The 23,438-nt window shown below is 33.3% G+C and overlaps 1 protein-coding gene across 2 annotated transcripts; it reads right to left on the minus strand.

Annotated features, from left to right (window-relative positions):
- Window positions 1-2,698: 2,698 nt before the first annotated feature.
- Window positions 2,699-21,752, minus strand: barx1 (BARX homeobox 1). 2 transcript variants are annotated; one of them, XM_061887686.1, is made up of 4 exons: window positions 21,376-21,752; window positions 16,738-17,023; window positions 8,283-8,362; window positions 2,699-5,342 (listed from the first exon to the last, which is right to left on the minus strand). In XM_061887686.1, the coding sequence occupies exons 1-4, from the start codon at window positions 21,623-21,625 to the stop codon at window positions 5,308-5,310; spliced, it is 651 nt and encodes a 216-aa protein (XP_061743670.1). In that variant the 5' UTR covers window positions 21,626-21,752; the 3' UTR covers window positions 2,699-5,307. The 2 variants fall into 2 exon arrangements, with proteins under 2 accessions (XP_061743670.1, XP_061743662.1); XM_061887678.1 differs by having other exon boundaries at window positions 8,283-8,367.
- Between the last annotated feature and the right edge of the window lie 1,686 nt (window positions 21,753-23,438).

Raw genomic sequence — 23,438 nt, forward strand, 5'->3', positions numbered from 1 at the left:
CAAAACTAACAAAGTCAGCAAAATACTGCAGCCAGGCTACCAAATGGTAACCACACAAGTGAAGCCAACTGCTATTTGTAACTCTGCCCAACGTCATATTCCTGGAACTCTGTAACCAGGGAAACACTCAGGAAGTCAGCAGTGTCGATACCAAAATAATAGCACAAAAGACATAGAAACTTTTTTTTTTTTTTTTTTTTTTTTTTATAAATAGAAACGTATTAATCATAGATACTGTACTGTTTGTGTGGGTGACACAACAGTTGTTTTTATTCAAACTGAAAATAAATACATGCAGTAAATGTGTGGGACAAAAATAGTAGCTCAGTCGCCAGAATTGACAGTGTTTTTTTTACAGTGAATTACTGTAAATGGATAAATGGTACCACTGATATTTTACGGTAAAATTATGGCGACTCGTTATATTCGGTCGTTATTTTTACAGTATTTGTTCTTCCTGCATTTGGATTCGAACGTCTGCATGCATGTGTGTGTGAATGAATATAAATCCATTTCACAGTAAATTGTTGTTTCAAGCATTTGATTTGAGTGGAAAAAAAGTTAAATATTTTTTTTTCACATTTTACTTTTTGTACTGTAGATGAAAAAAGATCAGTCAATTGCAGCTCGATCACTAAAACACAAGAAAATAAAAAATAAACATATTCGTGTTAAATATTCATCACTTATAATCTATCATTTATAATAAAATAAAATTATCCATATATAGTATGGACCAGTGGTCCCCAAACTACGGCCAGCGGGCTGGATCCGGCACACCAACGTCCAAATTCTTGCCCGCGGGAAGTCCCAAGTTAAAAAATCATAATATATATGTATTTTTTTTATTTATATTTTTTTATTTTTTTAAATACGTTTTTAAATTAATCTGTCCTTGCTAAATACATTTTTTACCGCTTGTTACGCTCAGTGTCTCCTAGCCGCTGAGACAAATTGTATTATCTAAAAATGCAATTTCCCATAGATAACATGACATCATCGCATTCGGAACATATATGTAAGTATATTAGGAGTGTGGGGAAAAATCAATTAGAATACGTTGTGCGATTCAGAATCAATTCTCATTTTTAAAAAAAATCTTTTTTTTTTTTTTTTTTTATCAATCCAACAAACCACTACACAGCAATACCATAACAATGCAATCCAATTCCAAAACCAAACCTGACCCAGCAACACTCAGAACTGCAATAAACAGAGCAATTGAGAAGACACAAACACGACACAGAACAAACCAAAAGTAGTGAAACAAAAATGAATATTATCAACAACAGTATCAATATTAGTTATAATTTCAGCATAGCAGTGATTAAAAATCCCTCATTGACATTATCAGTAGACATTTATAAAAATAAAAAAAGAACAATAGTGTCACAGTGGCTTACATTTGCATCGCATCTCATAAGCTTGACAACACACTGTGTCCAATGTTTTTACAAAGATAAAATAAGTCATATTTTTGGTTCGTTTAAGAGTTAAAACAAATTTACATTATTGCAATCAGTTGATAAAACATTGTCCTTTACAATTATAAAAGCTTTTTACAAAAATCTACTACTCTGCTTGCATGTCAGCAGACTGGGGTAGATCTTGCTGAAATCCTATGTATTGAATGAATACAGAATCGTTTTGAATCGGGAATCGAATCGAATCGAAAAAATCGATATATTATCGAATCCTGCCCCCAAGAATCGATATTGAATCGAATCGTGGGACACAGCCCTAATGTGTGTGTGTATATATATATATATATATATATATACATATATATATATATATATATATATATATATATATATATATATATATATATATATATACAGAGAGACAGAGACAGAGAGAGAGGGAGAGAGAGATGGATAGTACTTTATTGTGTATATATATAGAGAGACAGAGAGAGAGAGAGAGATGGATAGTACTTTATTGTATATATATATATATATATATATATATATATATATATATATATATATATATATATATATATATGTATATATATATACACAGCACGGCCCCGGGCCAAATTTTTGTTTACCAAATGCGGCCCCCAAATCAAAAGTTTTCAGGACCCCTGGTATAGACAAAAATGTACGATTATTATTCATATTATTTGGTTTTATGTTGTTGTTATATATTATTTATGCACTTATTTCAATGTTTTTATTCAAACATCTGATTTATCGTCATGCACAATGTTGAATGTATTATTTAGTAGATTTTTTTTGCATAAAATATTTCTATTGTATGTGTATTTTTGATATGCAGATTTTAAGGTAACCCATGCTAATTAATTTTTTTTTTTTTTACAAAAACTGGTAATTGGAAAAAAATAAGCGCAGATATGAAAACAAATAATATATTGTGTGAATAAATAATAAATATCTGCTGTCATTTCAACCAAGATCATATTATTAAGTACAGTAATGGTCAACACATTAATTACATAAAAATAATAATAATGTACTGTGCTCTATGGTCTTGTTTGTTTTTATAATGAAATGTGAACAATATTTATACAATAGATAAGCTGATATATGCTTTGTTATATAGTTTTTCTTAAGAAAATCATGGCGTATGTTCCCTTGTAATAAGAATATGACTAATTGTTTTATGAACACTTCATTCCTTGCGTCCATGATTTGACAACATGTCAGGGAACGGTGATAAAGTGAGGAGTGCGTTTGTAAAAATAGATTTAATCATTCATAAACAGAAGAAATGCAAAAGAGATGAAAGAACACAATGTCCCCTAAGACACAGAATCAAGCATCTTACTAAAATATAAAATATACATATCATATATGTAATGTAAACCATATCATATTTCATTGAAATCAGGACTTTTTTTCATGGATTACTCATGTATGAATTTTGCATATTAAATGTTTGAAAAAATACAAGAACAATATGTATAGATCATATAAATAATGCGATGTAAACACAAATATATTTACATTTTTAGAAGTATAATTTCTCTGATGATCTGTTTCATTCAGTCAAGCCCGACAGTATTCATACTCTTAAGGTAACTTTTATATAAAGCAGCTTTGTTTTTCATCAGACACTACACAACACCACTGATAATACCATGATGTACAAGCAGCATCAGTGATAATACCATGATGTACAAGAAGCATTGCTGATAATGCCATGATGTACAAGCAGCATTACTTATAATGCCATGATGTACAAGCACCATTACTTATAATACCATGATGTACAAGAAGTATTGCTGATAATACCATGATGTACAAGCAGCATCAGTGATAATACCATGATGTACAAGAAGTATTGCTGATAATGCCATGATGTACAGCAGGCATTGCTGATAACACCATGATGTACAAGAGGCATTATTGATAATACCATGATGTACAACAGGCATTGATGAAAATACCATGATGTACAAGAAACATTGCTGATAATGTCATGATGTACAACAAGCAATGCTGATAATACCATGATTTACAACAGGCATTTCTGATAATACCATGATGTACAAGAAGCATTGATGATAAAACCATGATGTACAACAGGCATTGCTGATAATACCATGATGTACAAGAAGCATCAGTGATAATACCATGATGTACCAGAAGCATCACTGATAATACCATGATGTACAACAGGCATTGCTAATAATATCATGATGTACAAGAAGCATTGCTGATAATACCATGATGTACAGCAGTTATTGCTGATTTTACCATGATGTACAATAGGCATTGCTGATATTAACATGATGTACAAAAGGCATTTCTGATACCATGATGTACAGCGGTTTTTGCTGATAATACCATGATGTACAACAGGCATTGCTGATAATACCATGATGTATAAGAAGCATTGATGATAAAACCATAATGTACAACAGGCATTGCTGATAATACCATGATGTACAAGAAGCATCACTGATAATACCATGATGTACAAGAAGCATCACTGATAATACCATGATGTCCAACAGGCATTGCTGATAATATCATGATGTACAAGAAGCATTGCTGATAATACCATGATGTACAACAAGCATTGCTGATAACACCATGATGTACAACAGGTATTGCTGATAATACCATGATGTACAACAGGCATTGCTGATAACACCATGATGTACAGCAGTTATTGCTGATAACACCATGATGTACAGCAGAGTATGCTGAAAACACCATGATGTACAGCAGTTATTGCTGATAGCACCATGATGTACAGCAGTTATTGCTGAAAACACAATGACGTACAGCATGTACAGCGGTTTTTGCTGATAATACCATGATGTACAACAGGCATTGCTGATAGCACCATGATGTACAGCAGTTATTGCTGAAAACACAATGACGTACAGCAGGTACAGCGGTTTTTGCTGATAATACCATGATGTACAACAGGCATTGCTGATAACACCATGATGTACAAAAAGCATTGCTGATAATACCATGATGTACAGGAAGCATTGCTGATAATACCATGATGTACAACAGGCATTACTGATAATACCATGATGTACCAGAAGCATTGCTGATAATACCATGTTGTACAAGAAGCATCACAGTACACAAGATAAACCATGATGTATCAGTGCAGAAACAAGTTAAAGTGAAAATAATGTTGGACTTGACTGTCGTATGAATGAATAAGATGTAGTCGTATTAATGGAAAAAAAGTATATTAACGTACAAATATGAAAGTGTGTAATATTATGACGGACATCCTGCAAACCAGAGTTGAGTTGCTGACTCAGGACTGGATTAAAGTTATCAAATATACAAATATTATCTACATTTATGGATCTTGTTTGAAATGATCCTCAAGTTTCAAGTTAAAAGGTGACGTGCCGATGACCTCATTGCTGCTGCGTGTTGATGACCTCATTGCAGCTGCGTGTTGATGACCTCATTGCAGCTGCGTGGTGATGACCTCATTGCAGCTGCGTGTTGATGACCTCATTGCAGCTGTGTGGTGACGACGTCATTGCAGCTGCGTGTTGATGACGTCATTGCAGCTGCGTGGTGATGACGTCATTGCAGCTGCGTGGTGTTGACCTCATTGCAGCTGCGTGGTGATGACGTCATTGCAGATGCGTGTTGATGACCTCATTGCAGCTGCGTGGTGACGACGTCATTGCAGCTGCGTGTAGACGACGTCATTGCAGCTGCGTGTAGACGACGTCATTGCAGCTGCGTGTGGTCCGAGTGCGAGTTCGATTCTTGACTGGTCGTTTCTGCAGCAGCAACATTTCTTTCCTGCTCGCTGCTGGGGATGGAATTCTTCTTCGGCCGACCTTTGGGTTTAGTCGGAGACTCCAAGCCGCCTCCCTGCAGCACCTCCACATCACAACATAAACATAAACATCAATATTCCAACCATTTACTGATGACAACATTTATTCCATCAAGTTTTTGACTATTTACTATTATTTAAATGTTTACATTTTGTATTGATTATTATCAATCTATTTTGTGATTTCACATTTTCACCTAATTCAAATTTTTACTTAATATTTAAAAATATATATTATTAAATATTTTACTTGTCTTTTTTTGTATTTTTTTTAATCTCTTATTTTATTAATTGTTATTCACGTATTCAGTGATTTACATTTTTGCCTAATTTAGGATTGTATTATTCACAATATGATTAGAATTTGTACCTGATGTGTTTTTGAAGTATTATTTACATTTTTACTTTTATGTATTGTTTTTTATTTTATCACTAATTGAGTTAGTTATTGTTCACATATTTTATTATTCATATAGTTCCTTATTTCATTTAAAAATGTACTTCATCCATCCATCCATTTTCTACCGCTTGCACCTTTTTGGGTTGCAGGGGGTGCTGATGTATTATTTAAGATATATTTTATTATTTCATAATTACTAAGTCATTATTCACTTGTGTTGAAATATTGACTTATTTAATATTTTACTCAATTTTAATATTTTACTAGTCAATTTTTATTGCTTTTAATCTCTTATTTTATTTTATTAATTGTTATTCACATATTCAGTGATTTCAATTTTTACCTAATTTATTATTTTATTATTCACTATATGATTAAAACTTTTACCTGGTTTATTATTTAATTATTATTATTATTTAAAATGTTTACTTTTCCTATTGTTTTATAATCACTTACAGAATTAGTTATTGTTAACATATTTAATTTTTTTATTTCATTTAAAAATTTACTTAATCTAGTAATTAAAAAGGCTTCACGGTGGCAGAGGGGTTAGTGCATCTGCCTCACAATAAGAAGTTCATGCAGTCCTGGGTTCAAATCCAGGCTCGGGATCTTTCTGTGTGGAGTTTGCATGTTCTCCCCGTGAATGCGTGGGTTCCCTCCGGGTACTCCGGCTTCTAAATTGGCCCTAGTGTGTGAGTGTGAATGTTGTCTATCTGTGTTGGCCCTGCGATGAGGTGGCGACTTGTCCAGGGTGTACCCCGCCTTCCGCCCGATTGTAGCTGAGATAGGCGCCAGCGCCCCCGCGACCCCAAAAGGGAATAAGCGGTAAAAAATGGATGGATAGTAATTAAAAAATACATTTTACTATTTCATAATTACTAAGTCGTTATTCACTGAAATATTGATTTATTTTATTATTTCCTTTTGAACATAGTATTGTAATATTTCATCATTAACACAACCTTTCATTATCCCACCATAAGTTATATTTCATTATTTCGATAATGAGCATATTTCAGCAGGTTTGGTAACAAATGTAAATTAAGAACAATAGTATAAAAGTTGTGTTTGAATGCTGCAAATAATGAAATCAAAAACCCAATTAAATTAAATCTTGGGAGGAATGTGGAAAATGTAGGTAATTTCTATGGTAATTTGTGTTTGTTTCCTTAATTTTGGGAATTTCATATTGGAATGTTTTAAACAGGTTGAGAGATATTCCACTGTGAAACAAATCTTTATATATTATGGTAAAATGATATGTTCCTTGACTGCACTTAAATGTAGAATATGTGTAAAATATATTTATATTATTCATATATTATATATATAATATATTATTTATCATTATCATTGTCTATTGTGAGCGAACTGTGGTGCTGAATTTCCCCCAGGGATCAATAAAGTACTTTCTATTCCATTCTATCCTATTAACAGTAGTACCATTTTTCCATTTACAGTCCTGCACAGTAAAAACGACAGTAAACACTAGAAGCTAGAATTTTACATTAAATTGGAAGTGTTTTTATGCTAAATCATTGTTAATGGAAAAATAGTTCTCCTGTTATTTTTACAGTAGGTTTCTGGGGACAGCTGCCAGTTTTTACTGTAAAATCTATTCGTTTTTTTAAACAGTGCAGCATGTCAAAATGAATCAATGTATATATTTGTGTGCTGAGTATTAACACAATCAATAATACAATAAAACTATCAAAAAATATATAATGACACTGCAAACATTTACAATTATTTCACAGCTTTTAATAGTATTTTGCACAGTAAAATATTGTAACATTGCAACAAATTACTTCAACAAATAAACAAAGTAAAATAATGTCATCATAGTCTGTGATATCACAGTTGCACAGTCATGTACAGTAAGTGGCGGTATGCTGTTGAACTGAGAGAGTAATTAACTACTTTAAAAAATACATTTGTGAAGTTATGGTGTTTAGTTGTAACTTTATTGTAACCAATTGTAAAATGTCAGCTCTGCAGTTACTGTTATTTGCTGTAAAGATATTCCATTGCAAATGTTACTTTGAAAGTAATACAATTATTATCCAGTAATTTGCTGTGAATTGATAATAGCAGTAGTCATCATTAGCAGCATTTCTTTGTATTCCTTTCATGAAAATGCATATAAACAAGCCATGTACAGTTGACATTTTCATTGTTTTTTGTTTATTATAAATTTCTAAGATCAAAAAGGAGTTGATGGAAGAATAGTATTCTTATATTTATCTGCCCTCTTTTTTAACACAAATTATTTTAGATGACTTTATCACTGTTCCCTGCACCAACACTTGAACTGTCTTTAACATCCATCCATTTTCTACCGCTTATTCCCTTTCGGGGTCGCGGGGGGCGCTGGCGCCTATCTCAGCTACAATCGGGCGGAAGGCAGGGTATGTCTTTAACATACTTTTTAGTTTTCACAACACGTCCAATCAAAGTCAAAAATCAGTTTGATATAATTCCAGTTGTCGCTTTTTGTAACTCTTTTTAAATTCAAAAATATTCTTGCAACTTTTTAATGATAATAATGATAATGATTTGTGAGATGAAGTTGTTTACTTACCATTTTCTTCCACTTCATCCTCCTGTTTTGGTACCAAGTTTTCACTTGAAGCTGACTCAAGCCCAAACACTCTGCAAGATCTATTCTGGAAGTCATGCAAGCATACAATATATGATATTTATGATTTCATGTCATCCATCATATGTACAAGTGTCACGCATGACCTCTAACCACTATCAATGCATTTGAAGACTTGAAAGGTGTTCTGTGCATATTTGAACTCATTATTTTTTTGGGAAGTGTTGTCATGTGACAATATAAATCAAAGTGTATCATGTTATTATTATATGAATGCATGTAACATTTACAATGCTCAGTGGTGTGTCTAATATTACAAGTTGACTGTTCTTAGTATGTTCCTTCAACGAAGTCAAAGAAAAATAACCAAAAATATTACATAGTAAAAATGTCATTGTAGATCTGGTGTCAAAGTCATTTTAGCTCAGGGGCCGCAGAGAGGAAAATCTGTGCACACGCGGGCCGGAGTATTAAAATCATGGCATTAAAACTAAAAAATTAAGACAACTTCCGATTGTTTTCTTTGTCTTACTTTGGCCAAAAATAGAACAAACACATTCTGAAAATATTACAATAAAAATATAGGGGGGAAAAAGTAAGTTTCAATCCATGAAGGAAAGAAGAAAGTGAATGAATGTTTATAACTGGACACATTTACATATGCATAAAAAAAATGTATGCATATTTTCAACTTAAAGTGCATTTTTTTTCACAGTTTATGAACTTACATTCATATTTTGTTGAAGTATTATTCAATAAATATATTTATAAAGGATTTTTGAATTGTTGCTATTTTTAAAATATTTAAAAAAAAAATCTCACGTACCCCTTGGCATACCTTCAAGTACCCCCAGGGGTACGCGTACCCCCATTTGAGAACCACTGCTCCAAAGCATGCAAAATGCATCTATTTATTGTGTGAATGCTCCAAAGCATTCACACATATGGTTTTCTACACCAAAATGAATCTATTTGTTATTCAACTTATTTTGCGAATGCTCCAAGACATTCATACAAATCTGTGCACATGCGGGCCGTAATATTAAAATCATGGCATTAAAACTAAAAAAATAAAGAAAAATTTAGATTGTTTTCTTTGTCTTACTTTGGCCAAAAATAGAACAAACACATTCTGAAAATATTACAATAAAAATATAGGGGAAAAAGTAAGTTTCAATCCATGAAGTAAAGAAGAAAGTGAATAAATGTTTATAACTGGACACATTTACATATGCATGAAAAAATGTATGCATATTTTTCTTTTGTGTAATATTTCCAATGAATTATGACAACCTTTTTCCAAAACACAATAAAGAATGTGAGATAACAGGATAATACATAATTTATCATTTCTTTTCAAAATGCTTACAAAAAAGTAGGACCCCAAAAAGTTACTGTGGGGCCCCATTTTCATGACTTGATGGGGTCCCTGTGACCCCATTTTGAAAGTTCATAGCGCCAACACTGATGGAGTATTGGTTTGTGCAGAACAGCAGAAGGAGTTATAATACTAATCAAACATCATCTCAGAGACCATAGATCATTAATTTGCGGGCTTTGACTTTGACACCCCTGTTGTAGATTCACAGCACATTTCTGGCTAAAATGTGCAATACTTATTTGCAGTAGTTTACTGTCAAATATATTTACAGCAAACTTACTACGGAGCTGTTATTTGACGGTTAATTACAACAAAGTTGTGACTATCCCAGCAGGCCCATCCATCCATCCATCATCTTCCGCTTATCCGAGGTCGGGTCGCGGGGGCAGCAGCCTAAGCAGGGAAGCCCAGATTTCCCTCTCCCCAGCCACTTCGTCTAGCTCTTCCCGGGGGATCTCAGCAGGCACAAGACATTAAAACGACATTAGGAACTTTTTGAATTAGGTCCTGACCTTGAGCATCTCAAGCATAACGTTGAAACAACATGCTTTTTGACCACATTTAATCAATATTGGGTTCTGACAGTTATTTGCAAATTGAAATTAGGTCATTTTCCAACCAATATTCTACAAAACAAAAAAAACATTGAAACCACATGCATTTTGTCGATGTTTATTCAATGTCAGGTTGAAACGTTGATTCGACCATTGACATTTGGTCATTTCCCAACCAATATTCTACAACTCAAATTTTACTTTGAAATAACATGCTTTTTGACGACGTTTATTCAATGTTGGGTTCTGACGTTGATTTGACCATTGAAATTTTGTAATTACCTAACCAATATTCTACAACTCCAATTTTACTTTGAAATAACATGTTTTTTAACGACGTTTATTCAATGTTGGGTTCGGACGTTGATTTGATTGCAGAAATTAGGTCATTTCCCAACCAATATTTTACAACACAAATACAACGTTGAAACAAGATGCTGTTTGACAACGTTTATTCAATGTCAGGTTGTGACATTGATTTGACCATTGAAATTTGGTAATTACCCAACCAATATTCTACAACTCAAACTAAACGTTGAAACAACATGCTTTTTGACGACGTTTATTCAATGTTGGGTTCTGACATTGATTTGACTGTAGAAATTTGGTAATTTCCCAACCAATATTTTACAACACAAATACAACATTGAAACAAGATGCTGTTTGACAACGTTTATTCAATGTCAGGTTGTGACATTGATTTGACCATTGAAATTTGGTAATTACCCAACCAATATGCTCCAACTCAAACTAAACGTTAAAACAACATGCTTTTTGATGACGTTTATTCAAAGTCAGGTTGGTCATTTCCCAACCAATATTCTACAACTCAAACCAATATTCTACAACACATATACAATGTTGAAACAACATGCTTTTTGACCACGTTTATTCAATGTTGGGTTCTGACGTTGATTTGACTGTAGAAATTTGGTCATTTCCCAACTAATGTTTTGCAAAACAAATACAACGTTGAAACAACATGCTGTCTGACAACGTTTATTCAATGTTAGGTTGTGACGTTGAATTGACCATTGAAATTTGGTCATTTCCCAACCAATTTTCTACAACTCAAATTTTAGTTGGAAATAACATGTTTTTTAAACAACGTTTATTCAATGTTGGGTTCTGACGTTGATTTGACCGTAGATATTTGGTAATTTCCCGACCAATATTTTACAACACAAATACGTTGAAACAACATGCTTTTTGACAAAGTTCAATCAATGTCAGGTTGTGACGTTGATTTGACCATTGAAATTTGGTCATTTCCCAACCAATATTCTACAACTCAAACGTTGAAACAATATGCTTTTGGACGAAGTTTATTCAATGAAGGGTTGTGACGTTGATATGACCATTGAAATTTGGTCATTTCCTAATCAAAATTTTACAACACAAAAACAACGTTGAAACAAAATTAATTTTGACAACGTTTATTCAATGCCAGCTTGTGACGTTGAATTGACCATTGAAATTTGGTAATTTCCCAACCAATATGCTACAACTCAAACTTAACATTAAAAACATGCTTTTTGATGGCTTTTATTCAATGTCAGGTTGGTCATTTCCCAACCAATATTCTACAACTCAAACCAATATTCTACAACACATATACAATGTTGAAACAACATGCTTTTTGAGGACGATTATTCACTGTTGGGTTCTGACGTTGATTTGACTGTAGAAATTTGGTCATTTCCCAACCAATATTTTACAACACAAATACAACGTTGAAACAACATGCTGTTTGACAACGTTTATTCAATGTCAGCTTGTGACGTTGATTTGACCATTGAAATTTGGTCATTTCCCAACCAATATTCTACAACTCAAATTTTACTTTGAAATAACATGTTTTTAATGACGTTTATTCAATGTTGGGTTCTGACGTTGATTTGACTGTAGATATTTGGTAATTTCCCGACCAATATTTTACAACACAAATACAACGTTGAAACAACATGCTTTTTGACAACGTTTATTCAATGTCAGCTTGTGACGTTGGTTTGACCATTGAAATTTGGTCATTTCCCAACCAATATTCTACAACTCAAATTTTACTTTGAAATAACATGTTTTTTTAATTACGTTTATTCAATGTTGGGTTCTGACGTTGATTTGACCGTAGATATTTGGTCATTTCCCGACCAATATTTTACAACACAAATACAACGTTGAAACAACATGCTTTTTGACCAAGTTCAATCAATGTCAGGTTGTGACGTTGATTTGACCATTGAAATTTGGTCATTTCCCAACCAATATTCCACAACTCAAATTTTACTTTGAAATAACATGTTTTTTAATGACGCTTATTCAATGTCAGCTTGTGACGTTGATTTGACCATTGAAATTTGGTCATTTCCCAACCTACAACTTGGATCCAACGTTAGACACCAACCTTATCTCAATTTACAAGTACAACTATTTTGCAACGTTTTTCAAAAGTTCAGTTTTAAAGGACATACGCGGCCACCGCTGCTGCTCACTGCTTCCCTCACCTCCCAGGGGGTGATCAAGGGTGATGGGTCAAATAAAGATAATAATTTCTTGGTACTTTAACTTAACTTAATAGTCAATGTTGTATCAATGTCTTGTGCCTGCTGGGATTAAAGATTAATCAATTTGAATTTAGAGTGATTTGTTGACTATGATTTCAGTATTTTACTGTGAAATAACAGTTCATTGCTGTGAGATATAAAGGTGTTGTTATAAAGTAAATTTTGATAACAGGGTTTTACTGTGAAAAATACTTTTTAGGTGCTGTGAAAACCTGACATTGTGTTTTCAGTGATCCTAAAATTGTTATGAAAAGCCTGATGCAACGTCATAGACGAGAAATATAACCTTAGAGGAAAATCTAATTCAAAACGTTTGTATGCACGTACAACAATCAAAACCTTTAGCATATCAGTATGTGGAATTAAATGATGGAATGGATTAACTAAATAAATCAAACAAAGCACCAATGACTCAGTTTGAGATTGTTCAAACGACAAGTGTTCATAAAGTACAAAGAAAAATACTTATGATAAACATCTTGAACCCTTTTTTTTTCTTTTTTTTTTAGATAAAGATTATTTATGTATTTAATATTTTTTACTTACTATGGTATATTATTTATTTGTTATGTATTCACAGTTTTTTTTACAACCAGAGAACAAGGAAATGGGATAAAATGGTTTGGGTATGAAAAGGGGTAGGATTAAATAAGCTCTGCATCCTACTCCTTTTCGGACATGCTGTACTGAAACAACTGGAAATATGTCTGAACGCTATGGAGCATTCACACAATTAGTTGAATAATAAATAGATGCATTTTGGTGTAGAAAACCATATGAGATAGGCGCCAGCGCCCCCCGCGACCCCGAAAGGGAATAAGCGGTAGAAAATGGATGGATGGATGGATGGATGGAAAACCATATGTGTGAATGCTTTGGAGCAGTCACACAATAATTTGGAGTATTCACACAAAAATAAATAGATTCATTTTGGTTTAGAAAACCCTATATGTGAATGCTTTGGAGCGTTCACACAATATATACATGAATTTTGGTGAAGAAAAAAATATGTGTGAATACTTTGGAGCAGTCACACTCTAATAAATAGATGAATTTTGGTGTAAAAAAACATATGTGTGAATGTCTTGGAGCATTCACACAATAAGTTGAATAACAAATTGATGAATGTTGGTGTAGAAAACCATATGTGTGAATAGTTTGGAGCAGTCACACTAATAATAATTTGGAGCATTCGCACAAAAATAAATAGATTAATTTTGGTGTAGAAAACCATAAATGTGAATTATTTGGAGCATTCACACAATATAAATATCAATTTTGGTTTAGAAAAACATATGTGTGAATGTCTAGGAGCGTTCGTACAATAAGTTGAATAACAAATAGGTGAATTTTGGTGTAGAAAACCATCTGTGTGAATACTTTGGAGCAGTCACACAATAATAATAATTTGGAACGTTCACACGATACTAAATAGATGAAGTTTGGTGTAGAAAACTATGTGTGAATACTTTGGAGCAGTCACACAATACGTTGAATAATAAATAGATGAATTTTGGTTTAGAAAACCATATGCGTGAATGCTTTGGAGCAGTCACACAATAATAATTTGGAGCATTCGCACAATAATAAATAGATGAATTTTGGTGTAGAAAACCATATTTGTGAATGTCTTGGAGCATTCACACAATAAGTTGAATAATGAATAGTTGAGATTTGGTGTAGGAAACCATATGTGTGAATACTCAGTAGCCTAGTGGTTAGATTGTCCGCCCTGAGATCGGTAAGTCGTGAGTTCAAACCCCAGCCGAGTCATACCAAAGACTATAAAAATGGCACCCATTACCTCCCTGCTTGGCACTCAGCATCAAGGTTGGGAATTGGGGGTTGAATCACCAAAAATTATTCCCGGGCGCGGCCACCGCTGCTGCTCACTGCTCCCCTCACCTCCAAGGGGGTGATCAAGGGTGATGGGTCAAATGAGCGAATAATTTCGCCACACCTAGTGTGTGTGTGTGTGTGTGTGTGTGTGACAATCATGGGTTCTTTAACTTGTTAACTTAACTTTGGAGCAGTCACACAATAATAATAATTTAGAGCAGGGGTCTCAAACTCTCTCTACCTGGGGTCCACTGGATGCAGATTTTAGGTGAGGCTGGGCTGCAAGAAAATATTTCTTAAAAAAATGTTTGCATACTTTTCAGCATGTCGAGTTGTATATTGACGTTTCAAATTGTATCCCTTGCGCAACTTTCTCTGTGCAAATAAGTAAATATATTTGTATTTAGCCGACGCACGGAGAGTAATGTTAATTCCGCAATGTGTGTCGTTCCGCTTTTCCTCCCTACAGCAACACGGTGGTCGGCAGATAATCTGGCGGATTATCCCCTCGCTACTGGGATAGCGAGCGCAAAAAAGTGACGGCTCCCGGAGTGTTATCCGGCGTCATATTGAAATATATGTAGTGTTCATCGTGTGAGGCACTGCAAATTACTGCATTTCCTTGAATAGCCACTGGGGCGCTAATTAATATAAAACCTCTTCTCACTCCTGCGCTTATTCAAGGCATGCGGTAAAAGTAAGCAGGCGCCAATAATTTTAAAACCCCTTCTCACCCCTGCGCTTACTAATGGCATGCAGTAAAAATTTGAGTATGACAAAAAAAAAAAAAAAAAAAAAATTCTTCAGCGGCCGCAGCCCGGTGGTTGGGGACCACTGGTCTACAACATGTCATCGCGACCGCCTTTACACAACGCTATCTGCGTGCCGGCCGGACGCATGCATTTCACTGCTTCTCACACGAGATTGCAATGCATACTTGGTCAACAGCCATACCTTTTACACTGATGGTTGTAATATAAACAACTTTAACACTCTTACTGATATGCGCCACACTCTGTGAACCCACACCAAACACATTTCTGGAGAACATCGGCTCTGTAACACATTATAAACGCAACATAAGAATTACCCACAATGCCATCCATCCATGACTCTTGGCTATATTAAACACGCACCCCCAACCGACGCACGGAGAGGGGGGGTGAGAGGGGGTGAGGGGGCGGGGTTTGGTGGTAGCGGGGTGTATAATATAGCCAAGAGTCATGGATGCATGGCATTGTGGGTAATTCTTATGTTGCGTTTATAATGTGTTACAGAGCCGATGATCTCCCAAAATGTGTTTGGTGTGGGTTCACAGAGTGTGGCACATATTAGTAAGAGTGTTAAAGATGTTTTATATCACAACCATCAGTGTGATCTGTATGGCTGTGAAAAAAAGAAACCGGGTTCACACATAGTAAAAGCAAAAAAAACCTCCTTCGCCATTTTGAACATGACGACAGGGGAAGCGTCACTCGTGACGTCATGAATTTGACCCAGAGTTAAAAGTAAGCATGCGCTAATACATTTGGGGAGCGATTTTGACCTGGCAGTAATTCAAGGCAGGCGCATATTACATGCCCGGCGGCTATTCAAGGAAATACAGTAAACAATAAAAAATAAAAAAACAATGATTTGAATTGGTCCAGGTTCTTGGGGACTGTTATTACTGCCGGACAGGTGTTGAAGTGTGGTCCAGGTGTGACTGCAGCCAGGCACGTAAGAAAACCCTCGTCTCCATGGCAACGTCTCTGTCGCTTTAACTCATTTGCCGCTTTTCCACTAACGCAGAGGTAGGCAACCCAGAACGTTGGAAGAGCAATTTTGGACCCAAATAACACAACGCTGTCAAACGCCATTCATATAAAACTTACGGGGCCGCACTGACATTAAACTTTCATATTAAGGTGGGGGCCGCAAAATAACATCCCGCGGGCCGCAATTGGCTCGTGGGCCGCATGTCTGAGACCCCGGATTTAGAGCATTCACACAATAATAAATAGATGAATTTTGGTGTTGTGGTGCATTACACTTACAATGAAGAAAATAACAGAGTGCGGTATTTGTATTGCATGCCAAAGATCGTTGCAACAACAAACCTGTCGGGAGTAGAAAGATATTTCTGCTTCTCGAAGCGTTTTTCCAGACCCATAAGTTGGAGTTCGGTGAAGACGGTTCTGCTCCGGCGGCCTTTCTTGTTCTTCTTGCCGTCGGCGGCGTCCTGCAGGTCCGCGTGAGCCCGCAGGAGGTGCAGGTCCAGTGGCACATGGTGGTGAGACGCCCCGCCGCCGCCGTGCTGCTGCAGGGCCGAGGAGGCGGACAGCAGCGGAGGTCCGAGGGGAGACATGGAGAACTTGACCAGGTTCTCATGGTCCGCCTTTAACACTTGGAACACAACCTTTCACGTCACTATCATAGCCCCATTGATCATATCTCACGCTACTTTCACGTCACTATCATAGCCTTATTAATCATATCTCTCCTAATATTACACTCAAAATCCATCCATCCATCCATTTTTTTTTACCGCTTGTCCCTTTTGGGGTCGCGGAGCCTATCACAGCTGAAAATCATCACAATCAAATACTGTCTCAAACATTCATATATATTTTAAATCAGCACATTCGTTACTAACCTGAAAATTTGTATTTCTATTGAAACATAATTATTACTTAAAACAGGGGTCACCAACCTTTTTAAAACCAAGAGCTACTTCTTGGGTACTGATTAATGGAAAGGGCTACCAGATTGATACACACTTAAATAAATGGCCAGAAATAGCCAATTTGCTCAATTTACCTTTAATAAATAAATGTATATATATAAAAAAAATGTCTGTCATTCCGTCGTTTTTTTCCTTTTACGGAAGGTTTTTTGTAGAAAATAAATGATGAAAAAAAACACCTTAATTTTACGATTTAAGAGAGGAGAAAACAGGGAAAAAAAAGAAAATAGAATTTTGAAACATAGTTTACCTTCAATTTCGACTTTTTAAAATTCAAAATTCAACCGAAAAAATGAAGAGAAAAACTTGCTAATTCGTATCTTTTTGAAAAAATTTTGAAAAAATAATTTATGCAACATCATTAGTAATTTTTTCCTGATTAGAATTTTGATGACATGTTTTAAATAGGTTAAAATCCAATCTGCATTTGTTAGAATATATAACAAATTGGATCAAGCTATATTTCTAACAAAGACAAATCATTATTTCTTCTAAATTTTCCAGAACAAAAATTTAAAAAGACTAGGGAATAAGATTTAAATTAGATTCTACAGATTTTCTAGATTTGCCAGAATAATTTTTTTGAACTTTAATCATAATAAATTTGAAGAAATATTTCACAAATATTCATCGGAAAAAAAGAAGCTAAAATGAAGAATTAAATGAAAATGTATTTATTATTCTTTACAATAAAAAAATAAATTTACTTGAACATTTGATTTAAATTGTCTGGAAAGAAGAGGAAGGAATTTAAAAGGTAAAAAGGTATATTTGTTTAAAAATCCTAAAATCATTTTTAAGGTTGTATTTTTTCTCTAAAATTGTCTTTCTACAAGTTATGAGAAGCAAAGTAAAAAAAATGAATGTATTCAAACAAGTGAAGACCAAGTCTTTAAAATATTTTCTTGGATTTTCAAATTCTATTTGAGTTTTGTCTCTCTTAGAATTAAAAATGTTGAGCAATGCGAGTCCAGCTTGTGAGTAAATAAATACAATTTTAAAAATAGAGGCAGCTCACTAGTAAGTGCTGCTATTTGAGCTATTTTTAGAACAGGCCAAAGGGCGACTCATCTGGTCCTTACGGGCGACCTGGTGCCCGCGGGCACCGCGTTGGTGACCCCTGACTTACAATGAATGTATACTACGAAAAATTAAAATAGAAATGGTTGTTAATTACACAATATTATTGTTTTTAATTGTCATGTGTAATAGATATTGAAATATGAGACAAGTATAACAATATGAATAAGAGAGATGATTCGCGTATTAATAACTCTTATTGTGAATGTTGCCTATCTGTGTTGGCCCCGTGATGAGGTGGCAACTTGTCCAGGGTGTACCCCGACTTCTGCCCGAATGCAGCTGAGATAGGCTCCAGCGACCCCAAAAAGGACAAGCGGTAGAAAATGATGGATGGACATCACAGTCAAATACTTCGTTCAACATTCATATGTACATACACGTATTTTAAATCAGCACATTCGTTACAAATCTGAAAATATGTATTTCTATTGAAAAAGAATACTCACTTACAATAAATGTATACTACAACAAATTAAAATAGAAATTGTTAATTACACAATATTTTTTTTGAAATGTCATGTGTAATAAACACTGAAATATGAGACAAGTATAATAATAGGAATAAGATGATTCGCATATTTATTATTTACATTACGGACATATTGTAATAAAATATGACTCAGTGTGTTGATACACAATTAAACTCTTGTGTTCTTAAATGTATCCAACACGTTATTATTCGTAATTTTTTATTATTATTTTAGCATTATTTGTTGCTGATTGCTTTTGTGGGTTTTTTTTAACCGTTTGTCTCTTTCGCGCTATTATTGATATGCACAGTGACGATGAAGGTCACACTGTATTCTGTTATTTCACTTTTATTATTATTATTATTATTGTAGAATTTTTAGCTGCTGCTGATTGCTGGTGTTTTTTTTTTGTTTTTTTTACCGTTTGTCTCTTTCGCGCTATTGTTGACAATGAAGGTTATATTCTAGTCTATTTCATGTTAATTAAGGATGAAATACAGCGACTTTATTGTGACGTAAAGGTAAAAAAAACAACTTTACACGACAAGAAGACAATGTTTTGGATCAAATTGCTCCTTCAGGCTCATAAATTGTGAAAGTATATTTGATATCATCTTTGATGACAATTATTAATAAGGTGCAATTAGCAGACAACAGGGCGGAAAAACCTGCAAAAGGCGTCAGAAAACCAAGTTTTTTGTGCGTGAATCATAAACACGAAGACTACAAGATTGGACAGAAAACTAGTCGAAGTAGAAAATATCTTGAACGAAATAATTTTTTTCATGTTGGAATTAACTTTATTTTGTAAAATTAAAATGTTTTATTATAGCATTATCAGTAAAGTGTCACCTTTTGAATTTTAAAACGACATTAATGTTTTGTTTTAGAATGTTTAATAATTGTAGAGTTTTAATAATCTTACAATGTTTTGATGAGTGTTTTAATAATATGGAATAATATAATAACATTCAAATGTAATATTAAATACAATTCGAATGTTTTAATATTATGTTTGAATACACTTTATTTTATGCCATTAAAATGTTTTATTATAACATTATTAGTCATGTGTCACCTTTTGAATTTTATAAATACATTAATGTTTTATATTAGAATGTTTAATAATTTGAGTGTTTTAATTATCTTAGAATGTTTTTGATGACATTGTTTTAGTAATATTTACTAATGGAATGACATTCTAATGTAATATTACAACAACTCAATACAATTCAAATGTTTAACAATATAATGTTTGAATAACTTTTATTTTATGACATTAAAATATGTTAAAATAGCATAATCAGTGATGTTTCACTATTTGAATTTTATAATGAATATTATAATGTTTAATAACTTTAGAGTATTCTAATATGTTTTAAAAACGTTGGAAGGTTTTGATGACATTGTTTTAATAATATTTAATACTACAATAACATTCAAATGCAATATTAGAGCAATTCAATGCAATTCGAATGTTAGAATACCCTTTACTTTATAACATTACAATGTTTTAATATAGCATTATCAGTAATGTAGCACCTTTTGAATTTTATAGTGACATTAATGTTTTCTTTTATAATTTTTAATAAATTTAGAGTGTTTTAATATGATTTGTAAACGTTAGAAGGTTTTGATGACATTGTTTTAATAAAAATTAATAGTAGAATAACATTCAAATGTAGTATTAGCGCAATTCAATGCACTTTGAATGTTTTACATTATAATGTTTGAATAACTTTTATTTTATAACATTACAATGTTTTAATGCAGCATTATCAGTCACCTTTTGAATTTTATATAGACATTTTTTTTATATATTATAAGGTTTAATCATTTTACAGTTTTTTATTATGTTTTAAAAACGTTTTGATGACATTGTTTTAATAACAAAATAACATTCAAAGGTAATATTGGAGCAATTGAATACGATTCGAATGTTTCAATTTCAGAACTTTTAATTTGAGAACGTTTTAATAACATTGAATTGTTTTCAGTAGTATTACAATGTTTTATTATTGGACTATTTTTAATATGATCAATAATAACATTTACAGTATGTTGTAAATACTTTTGCAGCTGTGTGAATATTGCAAGGCATGTTTTGTTTTGTCAACTCCTCACATCAACGTATATGTAATAATTAATAATAGAGCATGCAATATATATATATATATATATATATATATATTATTTTATTTTATTTTTTTACAGGCATTTTGCTGCGTCATTTAGAAAAAAATATATCGGTATGTTTTATAAATATCGTAGATATATATTTAACTTTTTAACGTGGGGGCTTATTTTAGATTGGTAATAATAATAATAATACAAGTATACATGGGCTGCGAGTTCGGGTGTAAAAAATATGAAGAAGTATAGTTATATACATCCATCCATTTTCCTACCGCTTGTCCCTTTTATAGAGTGTCATTAGAAAGAAAGAAGAAGATATTTACCATGCATGCTGTGAAAGGCTGCGGTGGACAAGAGGGTGTTGACTCCGAACTTGAGAAGTTCTCCTGTGGGAGCAGAAAGTTTGTGTGGATGTTGAAGTAGTTGTTGTTGGTGGTGTTGTTGTTGCTGCTGTTGTTGGTGGTGGTGTTGGTGATCCGTGAGGATTTCCTCCATCATGAAAGTTCTGTAACGGTGTGTTGTCCTGCACGCTTGCACGCACAGAGAAGACATCATGTCTGCAGGACGATGCATCTTCTATTTCTTCTATAGAGAACCACTTCTTCTACTCATGAGAGAAACATGTCGTAGTCCTGCTGCTGGTATCTCCGCTGCACTTCTTGGACGAACTTTCTGCTCCTCTTCTTCCTCCTCCTCTTCTTTTCCAAGAAAAGAAAAGAAGGAAAGAAAGAAAGAAAGAAAATCTTCTTGTGGGAGGAGGATCTCCACTTTGCTGGAGACTATTACTAAGCCCCACCCCTTTTTTGACGTACAACTTCTATCAACTATCACACGCACACTATTTCAGCCTGGTAGGGACAAGCGGTAGGAAATGGATGAATGTGTTGCTAAATGTATTGATGTAAGTCAGGAGTCACCAACACGGTGCTCGCAGGGAAACAGGTAGCCTGTAAGGACCTGATGAGTCCCTCTGGCCTGTTCTAAAAATGGCTCAAATAGCAGCACTTACCAGTGAGCTGCCTCAAATTTTTAAATTTGATTTATTTACTAGCAAGCTGGTCTCGCTTTGCTCGACATTTTTAATTCTAAGAGAGACAAAACTCAAATAGAATTTGAAAATCCAAGAAAATATTTTAAAGACTTGGTCTTCACTTGTTTCAATAAATTCATTTATTTTTTTACTTTGCTTTTTATAACTTTCAGAAAGACAATTTTAGAGAAAAAATATAACTTTAAAAATGATTTTAGGATTTTTAAACACATATACCTTTTTACCTTTTAAATTCCTTCCTCTTCTTTCCTGACAATTTAAATCAATGTCCAAGTAAATTTATTTTTTTTATTGTAAATAATAATAAATACATTTTAATTTAATTCTTCATTTTAGCTTCTGTTTTTTCGACAAAGAATATTTGTGAAATATTTCTTCAAACTTATTTTTATTAAAATAAAATAGAATATATTCTGGCAAATCTAGAAAATCTTTAGAATCAAATGTAAATGTTATTTCAAAGTTTTTTGAATTTCTTTTAAAATTTGTGTTCTGGAAAATGTAGAAGAAATAATTATTTGTCTTTGTTAGAAATATAGCTTGGTCCAATTTGTTATATATTCTAACAAAATGCAGATTTGATTTTAACCTATTCAAAACATGTCATCAAAATTAATCTTAATCAGGAAAAATTACTAATATTCCATAAATTCTTTTTTAAATTTTTTCAAAAAGATACGAATTAGCTAGTTTTTTTTTTCTTCTTTTTTCCGGTTGAATTTTGAATTTTAAAGAGTCGAAATTGAAGATAAACTACGTTTCAAAATTGAATTTTCATTTTTTCCCTGTTTTCTCCTCTTTTAAACCGTTCAATTAAATGTTTTTTCCATCATTTATTCTCTACAAAAAAAACTTCCATAAAAGGAAAAAAAATGTACGACGGAATGACAGACAGAAATACAAATTTTTGCATATATATATATATATATATATATATATATATATATATATAAAAGGTTAATTGAGCAAATTGGCTATTTCTGGTCATTTATTTAAATGTGTATCAAACTGGTAGCCCTTCGCAATAATCAGTACACAAGAAGTAGCTCTTGGTTTCAAAAAGGTTGATGACACCTGATGTAAGTTGTCTGTGAATATGAGTCTGACAGCATTAATGTGTTTACAAGTACTGCATCTTAACATTGATACTTTGCACAGGTTATCGTGTGACTGCTCCAAAGCATTCACACAAATGGTTTTTACACCAAAATTCATCTATGTTATTCAACTTATTGTGCAAATGCTCCAAGACATTCACACCAAAATGTATCTATTTATTATTGTGTGACCGCTCCAAAGTATTCACACATATGGTTTTCTACATACAAAATTCAT

The sequence above is a fragment of the Nerophis ophidion genome, linkage group LG02 (genome assembly GCF_033978795.1).
Source record: "Nerophis ophidion isolate RoL-2023_Sa linkage group LG02, RoL_Noph_v1.0, whole genome shotgun sequence".
Classification (NCBI taxonomy): domain Eukaryota; kingdom Metazoa; phylum Chordata; class Actinopteri; order Syngnathiformes; family Syngnathidae; genus Nerophis; species Nerophis ophidion.